The sequence below is a fragment of the Myotis davidii genome, unplaced genomic scaffold (genome assembly GCF_000327345.1).
Source record: "Myotis davidii unplaced genomic scaffold, ASM32734v1 scaffold42, whole genome shotgun sequence".
In the NCBI taxonomy this organism is placed as follows: Eukaryota; Metazoa; Chordata; class Mammalia; order Chiroptera; family Vespertilionidae; genus Myotis; species Myotis davidii.
In genome coordinates this window covers 2,085,423-2,094,642 of record NW_006294243.1, presented here as the reverse complement: position 1 = coordinate 2,094,642, position 9,220 = coordinate 2,085,423, and the positions used below count along the sequence as shown (strand labels likewise).

Sequence of the window (9,220 nt, the reverse complement as noted above, 5' to 3'; positions counted from 1 at the left end):
ATCGGCCTGCGGACTGAAAGGTCCCGGGTTCGATTCCAGTCAAGGGCATGTACCTGGGTTGCGGGCGCATCCCCAGTAGGAGGTGTGCAGGAGGCAGCCGATCGATGTCTCTCTCTCATCGATGTTTTTAACTCTCTATCTCTCTCCCTTTGTAATATCTTAATCAATAAAAAATATATTTAAAAAAATAAAAAAAAACTTAAGGAGATTTCTTCTTGCTTTTATTTGATAGTCAAACTCCAGTCTAACATTCAAGGCTTTTAAAATATCTCATAAGATGCTGCTCTCAGCACCCCTTTTAAGATAAGGTGCCCTATACTTTACAGTATTTCTCAAATCCTCCTAAATTGTCCATATTCTTCTCTAGGTCAACTCTTTATCCAAGTCTGCCTTGAGTTCTCTCCCTTTTTCCCCCCTCTGGAATAATTCCACCAGTTCAAATCTATTCATTCTATAAATTGTTGGAAGGGCCACTTCTCTAGGAAACTTTCTTTGTTTCTGACAAACATGTATAATCTCTTCCTAAATGGCTCCCATAATACTTCATCAGAGTGCTATGTTGTTTTCATTTTTAAACTTTGCAATATTTTAAATGATATATGATTTATCTTTCTCATTGGGACAAAATTCCTATGGATTCCTATATTTGTGGATGTATAGCAGTTGAATAGTAGTAGTAATAATGGATCTTGTACACATAGGAATTAATATCTCTTGAAAAGAATAAATTATCACCACAACAGTAATGTTTCAGTAGCATTAAAATGAATTTAACAGATCATTAAAAGAAAAGTGCCTGATCATTTTTAACATTATGAAAAGAATTTTAGGAATTAAAAGGAAAGTGAGGTTGGAGTTTTATTTCAAATTTGCAAACAAGGAAAGTAAGTTGGTATGTCTTACATGGAGGGAATGAACAGTGTAGGAGGACTGTGGCTGAAATGGTTTCAGTTCACTCTTGTGTGTCAAAAGTGGTAGACTCTGAAATGTGGATAGAATTTGTTTTAAAGATTGTTATTTCAGGGATGTATCACAATGGCCTCAGTCAGAGTATTCAGCATTCCTTTCATTACACAAGTAAACTAAGATCTGAGAAAAGGCCAAGCATCCGATATAAGAAAGACTAATATGCAAATGACAGAACGGCTGAACCGGTGACTATGACGCGCACTGACCACCAGGGGGAAGACACTCAAGAGCTGCCCCCTGGGGGTCAGTGTGCTCCGACAGGGGGAGCACTGCTCAACCAGAAGCAGGGTGCATGGCTGGTGAGCACAGTGACAGTGGCAGGAGCTTCTCCTGCCTCGGCAGCAGGACTAAGGATGTCTGACTGTGGGCCTAAACAGGCAGTCAGACATCCCCTGAAGGGTCCCTGATGTCTGAGAGGGTGCAGGCCGGGCTGAGGGACTCCCCCCACCCCCGAGGGCATGATTTTCATGTACCGGGCCTCTAGTCCCATATAAATGTGCACAACTTCACTGTTCTCTAATAGTTCCCAACTTGTTGTAACAAGGAAGAGAATGATACGTCATGAATAGAGTAAATGTAAATATTTCAGAGGTGGGCACTGTTGACTTTGGGTCAGACAATGCTTTGTTGTGCAGGGCTGTCTTGTGCATTGTAGAATGCTCAGCAGCGCTCTGGCCTCAGCCCACTAAAGGCTGCTGGTACTCCCTGTACTCTCCCCACACGGTAACAACCAAAATGCCGCCAGACACTGCCAAGCAAAATTGTCCATTAGATGATTTAATAGTAGCTTTATTAAATCTTTTTTTTCTAAAATCATGGTTAAAGATATAGAAAATCCGTTCTACTGGGTCCATATATTTACTTTGATTCAAATCCTGAATCATTCAAATAGAACAGGAAGAAGTCTTACTTCCTGTTAAATTTTGAATAAGAAAATAATAATATGTGCCTATCAATATATCTTTTGAGAGCAATTGTGCTTCTCCCTAATATTTTTAGATAAGTAAAAATTAATAGTTAAGAAAAAAGTGTGCTTTCATATTTCTAGAATTTTAAAACTGGAGTCTAAAAAATATTTTTTTCCTACAAAAGTCTTATAGGAAATATTATGCTTTCAAATATGAATATTTTGTTTGCTTACTATTAAGTACTAAAATATGATTTTTGAATAAATGAATATATACCTATTTTATGTGCTTGTGCTAAACTTACAACCTGTCAGATGTTTTGTTCAGATCTGGAGACACACAACTGAATATGTTAAGATCTTGAATCTTGAATGCTCAAAATGTGGTAGATAAAGCAGCCATGTTAAAAATTGAGTTCTTTCCTTATAAGAGATGAGGAGAAAAAATTAGTATGCAGTATTTGAATTAAAAAAAATCATTTAATAATCATGGAAAGTTGTTAACTAATGTTATCTAATGCAAAAAAAAATTGTACTAGGAAGAGAGTCAGTAATAGCAATTTAATTAAATTAAATATGAGATTAGAGTAAAAGTCAACCTAAGGTTTGTGTTAGGAATACTTAAGAGTAATTTTACATACATCAGATGCCAATAAATTTCAATTAATTTTTCTAATATTTCAGAATTAATGTACCATACTGATAAGATGTATACAAATTTGTGTGTTCATTTATTTAAGAATTTATTTACTAAGCACAGATTTTGTATAAAGCACTCTGCAGACACTGAGAATACAGCAGCGACTTTGAAAATTACACAGGATGAAAAAGCTAACATGTAGCAGAGGTATCTGACCCAATTTGGGGGTAATGAATAGTTGTCCTTAGCAAGGCTACACTAAATATTTTGCTTGGAATCTTAAAAGCAAAGATTAACCACAAAAGATTTTAACTGGAAAATTTATGTTATCAGAGTCATGTTTTAAGGAGACAAGTTTATTTAGTTCTAGAAATATGAGGGGTAAAAAATTGGTACAAGGGAGATCATTCACAAGTATGGTAAAGTAGATAAAAGAAGTGGTTGTGAAGCAATAAAAAAAGAAATGAGATTTGAAAATTATTTAGGAGGTATATCAACCAGATGTGATTAGTTCATTGGTTTAGAAAAGATAAGGAAACAAGAGGTATCTGTTGTATATAACTGAGTAGAGGCTGGTAGTGTCTTTGGAATAGAGATTCCTGGAATAGGACTATATGGGGAGGGTTACAGGCTTTGAATTCATTTTGGACATATCAAATGTGCTGTGTCTTTCAGACATTCAAGTGCACATGTCATATAGGTGCTCCATACACATAATGTAGCATGTAGTACAGAACTGCTCTAGGATATAAACTTGGGAGTGATTGGTGAATAGATAGAAACTAATAAGTTGGGTGTGGCTGAAAGGGCCGAGGGAGAATTATGTGACAATAGATTGTTAATACCATTCTCAATGATCTCAATATCTAAAGGTAAATATAAGAAAGCAACTGAACAGAATCTGAGAAAGAATAACTAGAAATGTTAGAGTTGAATAAGAAATGGTGGGGATGGGTAGGGTGGAGGAACAGTATTAGAAAAATCTAAAGATAATTTTTAGTAATAGAGTCTAATCAACATTTGAGTCTAATCAACATTTTATTTCATACCAAGATTCTGATGTGAAATAAAAGAGTACTGTATTATATCCCTTGAGTTTGGTAACTTAGGGGTTATTTGGTGGTATTCATAAACATTTCATAGAACTACATGTTAAGCATATTATCTGCTTTGGCATTTACTTATTTACTGAATTTTGTATTTTGAATCTAAAGGGAATGCTGAACCATACTTCAGGGTACTATTTGTTATACATGTTCTCATCTCTGATAATAACTATTTAAATTGAAAAGGACAGAGCTAAGAGAAATCAGACCATGTTCTGTTTTCCTCTATTCTAATAGCTACCTGCCACTATATATTTTACTTTACTGAAACAGACACTTTCCCATATCCCTTTGACACACACCATTTCTTTGCACCAAGTCCACCAGGAATACCAGGAGATAACACGCCCTCCCCCCTCCAGGGCAATCCTCTACCAGGTACTAATGAGAATTGGTAAATATTCCCTAAATACTCTCATGCCCTGCTCATCTAGGAAAAAAAGTGTGATGCATGCCCTACATTGTTTCTCAGAGTTCCACAGCAGGACTGAACCCCAGTTGCCCCTGGTGTAATCTGCTCAATAACACACTTTTTTTTATGTCCTTCTTTCTCTTTTAGCTAGGGTTCCCCAGAGAAACAGAACTAACCAGATAAATACACACACACACACACACACACACACACACACACACACACACACGGAATTGGCTCACATAATTATGTGGGCTGGCAAGTCTCCAGATCTTCAGGCCAAGTCAGCAAGCAAGAGACCAAAAGAACAAATTATTTAGTTTCATTCTGAGTTCAAAAACCTGAGAACCAGAATTGATGTCATTTCAGTCTGAAGGCCAGCGGGCTCAAGACCCAAGACGTTTCAGGTCAAGTCTAAGGGCCCCAAAAAGCCGGTGCTTTAACATACAGCCATCAGACAGGAGGAATTATTTCCTACTTGGGGGAGAGTCAGCTTTTTTTTTTATTCTATTCAAACATTAAACTGATTAGATAAGACCCAGCTGCAATCAGCTTTATTAAGTCTGCAATTTGAATATTAATCTCCTCCAGATTAAGAAGTACAAATTGGTTGTTAGAAAATAGTCACAAGAATGTAAGATACAGCATTGGGAATGTAGTTAATTATATTGTGAAACAATGCATGGTGGTAGGTAGGCACTGGCAATATCGGGGGAACACTTTGTAAAGGATATGATTGTCTAACCACTATGGTATACACTTTAAACCAATACGAAATAATATTGAAAGTAAACTGAATTAAAAATAAAAAAATAAATATTAATCTCTTCCAAAAGCACTCTTACAGAAATACTTATAAAAATGTGTGGACAAATATCTGGGCACCCCATGATGAAGTCAAATTGACACATAACGTTAACCATCATAGTCACCCCAATTAACACAATTTTATTTTCCAAAATAATTTTTCTAATCTTTCTTCTGCCACCTTTATTTCTAGAAATAAAGCTTTTTAATTTTACATTGTCAAAAGGAAATAAAATTTTGCTATGACCAAACTGCTGGACAACCTGTCACTATGATGCACACTGACCACCAGGGGGTGGACGCTCAATGCAGGAACTGCCCCATGGTGGTAAGTGTGCTCACAGAGGGGGAGCGCAGCTTAGCTAGAAGCCCTGAGCCAGGCTCACTGCTGGGGAGCACAGAGGCCGGCAGGAGCCTCTCCTGCCTCTGTGGCAGTGCTGATGTCTTACAGCTTAGGCTGGCTCCCCACGAGGAGCCGGCTTAAGCCATAGTCGGACATCCCCCGAGGGCTCCCAGACTGCAAGAGGGCGCAGGCTGAGCTGAGGGAACCCCTCCCAGTGGATGCATTTTCATGCACAGGGCCTCTAGTTAAAAATATAATAAGTATGTGTCATAGTCTTCAAATTATTTTTCTTCCTGAGTAATTTTACACTGCAATTACTTACCATGATGTATATGGAATGCCTGTTTGTAACCTGGATATTATCATTGATTATCTTAAATGTATTTTCTTGTTTAAATGACTGAGAAAGAATAAGTTTAAAAAGTACAAATAATTTATAAGTGTAAGGTCTTTTAAAGGATCATGCTTTATTTTTCTATATGTGACAAATCTGAAATAAGATTTTAATCTAAAGTTTACACACTTGATTGATACTTATTTAATTAGATTCAAAGTCATAGAATGTATATAGCTCCAAGGTAGTTCTGTTCTTCCAATACAACTAAGGCAATGATGAGAATAATTTTTGACTATCAGGAATGCTCAGAGCCTATATTGTTCATTGTGGAGACGAGAGGAGGAGGCAATTCCATGTTGACTGTGGGACACACAACGCGAGGACTTAGCAGCCTCTCCAAAAGAAATGAAAGTGTTTACATTGTCTCCTTCCTTTAGCTAATTTTCCATTTTTTCCATGTCTTCCACCTTTGTGTTTATTAAAAAGTATTACTGCACATAAAGTTATAACTATAAATGTCTTAAAGTATTCTTGAATCTTTTTTCACTAGGGATGACTTTATTGCCTAATGGAAATAAATAATTTTATAACAATTATATTTTAACATACACAATAAAAAGTTAACTTTTAGTATTAATCTTAGTAACTATGTCAAATGACTTGCTAACTGTACTTTAGAGCAAGCGACATGTGCTGAGTACCAGATTACTGCATTTTCAAAAATATTCTGCACAATGCTGTGAGACAGAAGTTGATCTTGAGTTCTTTTTGACTTCCTTATTATAAGTTTCTGGTATTCCTGCAACAATGAATGGGTTTTTATTCAAATGCAAATAAATGTGTTCAGTCCATAATAATGGTATTTCTACCCATCTATAAATAGTTGGAGAAACAATTGGATGAAATGCTTGATATTCATCTGAACCAGTTTTTACAATTTCACTTTTAAATTCAGATTTCAGAAATATTACAGCAGTGGTGTTCATGAGATATTCAGATATTTTTGTTAGCTTTTCATGGACAGGATAGTAGCTTCTTAAAATGACATACTCTGTTTCACCAAATCTAAGAAAGCCCCTTTAAAAAGACACCATTATAAGAAAGTGCATGAACCTGAAGCATGATATACAATTTCTAAGTGTATGGTTTACATGCTTAATGACCTTTTCATTTTTTTTCTAGATACACCATCGGTTAAGATTATACCATCCACTCCTTTTCCACAAGAAGGACAGCCTTTAATTTTGACTTGTGAATCCAAAGGAAAACCACTGTAAGTGATTTAATGAGCAATGGGGTTTTTCACTTTTGCTTCTATTTTGCTTTGATTGCAGACTTTAACCACAGAAATCCACTGCTTTTGTCTTTTCTGGGTGGGCAAAGTTATCTCTAGACCAGAACCCCCTCCCCACAACCACGTCTTCATTAAGTGTCTGTGGGAGATTGGTCTGTTTCTTTGTCATCTAGTGAAGTTTCTGGGAAGGTTTCCAGTTGTGATTTTTCCCCCCAGGAAGATATTTCAACCTGAAAGAAGTGTAGGCTTAATCAGTCAGTGTTCATATCATCAGATTGATAGCAGTTGCACATTGCTGAGCTTAGTTCTCCCATGAAAAATTTTGAAAATATTGAAGCATCGTCAAAATATGCCCAAGTTTTAAAGTTAGATGGGGAAGCATTTCCTTAATAAGATAAATCAACTCTACATTTCTTATGTAGCAGCTCCACAACACATGATTTGTGAATGTGATAATACTTGGAGGGAAGGTGAATGAAAGGGGTCATAAACTCAACATTTTCAATTGTAAACTATTTCATTATTAGAATATGAGTCCTAACATCCCTTCAACTCTAAAATTATACTGTTTAACATTTATGTTTTTAAACAGAAAACTCTGAAAGACAACTATTTCTACAAAAATCAAATCAGTATAGATTATCCAAATAAGGATTATTCAAAGATTATTTGAAAGCCATTTGATCATTTTAATATAGCAACACTCTAGGTGCAGAGATAAGTAATTTATTTGATTTTTTAAAACTTTCAATTGAGTTATATTTTGGTTCAAATATTAAGAAGAGAGACTTAATTATTTTCTGTATATAACTATATGGGAAACCTTTTGTGCAAAGTAAAGTAATTATGATTGTTTTTCAAAGAATATATGTTATTTAAGTGTAAATTATATAGTACCCATGAGAAATTTTTCTAAAAGAGTTTTAAGACAGAAGTTTGAAATGTGAACATCCTCAATTGTATGATATTGTACTTTTTAACACATTAAGCATATTTATACTTTCTTACTTTACTATTTATTGTTGATAGTATTACAGATGTCCCCTTCCTTTTTTCTATTGACCCCCTCCACCAGGCACCTGCCCCTCCAAGACCTTCACCATAATATTGTCTGTGTCCATGAAATATGCATATTTTATATTTTATATAATAAAAGGGTAATATGCAAATTGACCCTAATGGCAAAAATACCTGGAATGAACGGTCTCTATGACATGCACTGACCAACAGGGGGAAGATGCTCAATGCCAGAGCTGCCCCCTGGTGGTCAATTTACTTCCACAGGAGGAGCACCACTCAGCCAGAAGCCAGCTCATGGCTGGCCAGTGCAGCACTAAGGATGTTCAACTAATGGGCTCTTGGGCTGCCAGAGGAATGCCTGACTGCCAGCTTAAGCCCAATCCCTCAGGGAGCAGGTGGACATCCCCCAAGGGCTCCTGGACTGCAAGAGGGTGCAGGCCTGGCTGAGGGACCCCCTCCCCCCGCAGTGCATGCATTTTCGTGCACAGGGCTTCTAGTATGCATATAAGTTTCCTGATTTCCACCTACTACCCACCCCCACCTTCCCTCTGATATTCATCTGTTTTTTCCATGGTTCTATGTCTCTAGGTCTATTTTATGCATCAGTTTATTTTGTTGATTAGATTCCACATATGAGTGAGATCATGTGATACTTATCTGGCTTATTTCACTTAGCATAATGCTCTCCAGGTCCATCCATGCTGTTGCAAGTGGTAAGAGTTCCTTCTTTTTTACCAATATATAATATTCCATTGTGTAAATGTACCACAGCTTTTTTATCCACTCATCTGCTGATAGGTATTTGGGCTGTTTCTAAATCTTAGCTATCATAAATTGTGCTGCTATGAATGTAGGAGTGTTTCAGGTTTCTTAGGATATATTCCTAGAAGTGGTATCACTGGGTCAAATGGTAGTTCTATTTTTAATATTTTGAGGAAACTCCATACTGTTTTTCCACAGTGGCTACACCAGTCTGCATTCCCACCAGCAGTGTAAGAGGGTTCCCTTTTCATCACATCCTCACCAACATATGTTGTTTGTTGATTTGTTGATGATAGCCATTCTGACTTTATTACAGTTTTGGTATTTTAAAACTACTTTAATTCAGTAATTATTTCCTAGACATGTAAATATGCAGACTTAAAGAACATATTGTGAATTAGTATATCAATTTATTTTATATTATAAGAAACATTTAAAGTGTTTTATATCTTTAAAAAAAAACACATTTTTCTTAGTAGCTTTACTGGATATACCCTGAACAATTCACTTTAGTAGTTCTTAACTTCTGATAAGATTACATTGCTTATATAACACATTTTTCTTCTACAGTATGCTATCAAATGTGGCAGTGCATTCTAGTATTAAAGTTTCAAAAAGCTTTT

At 36.0% G+C, this 9,220-nt stretch overlaps 1 protein-coding gene across 2 annotated transcripts in view; it reads left to right on the top strand.

Moving 5' to 3' along the window:
* CADM2 (cell adhesion molecule 2) overlaps nt 1-9,220 on the top strand; it is a 1,222,723-nt gene that overhangs the window by 1,077,413 nt on the left and 136,090 nt on the right. For both annotated transcript variants that reach the window (XM_006768264.2, XM_006768263.2), the window contains exon 6: nt 6,704-6,794. In XM_006768264.2, the coding sequence (XP_006768327.1) occupies nt 6,704-6,794 (91 nt within the window). The remainder of the gene's footprint in view (nt 1-6,703; nt 6,795-9,220) is intronic.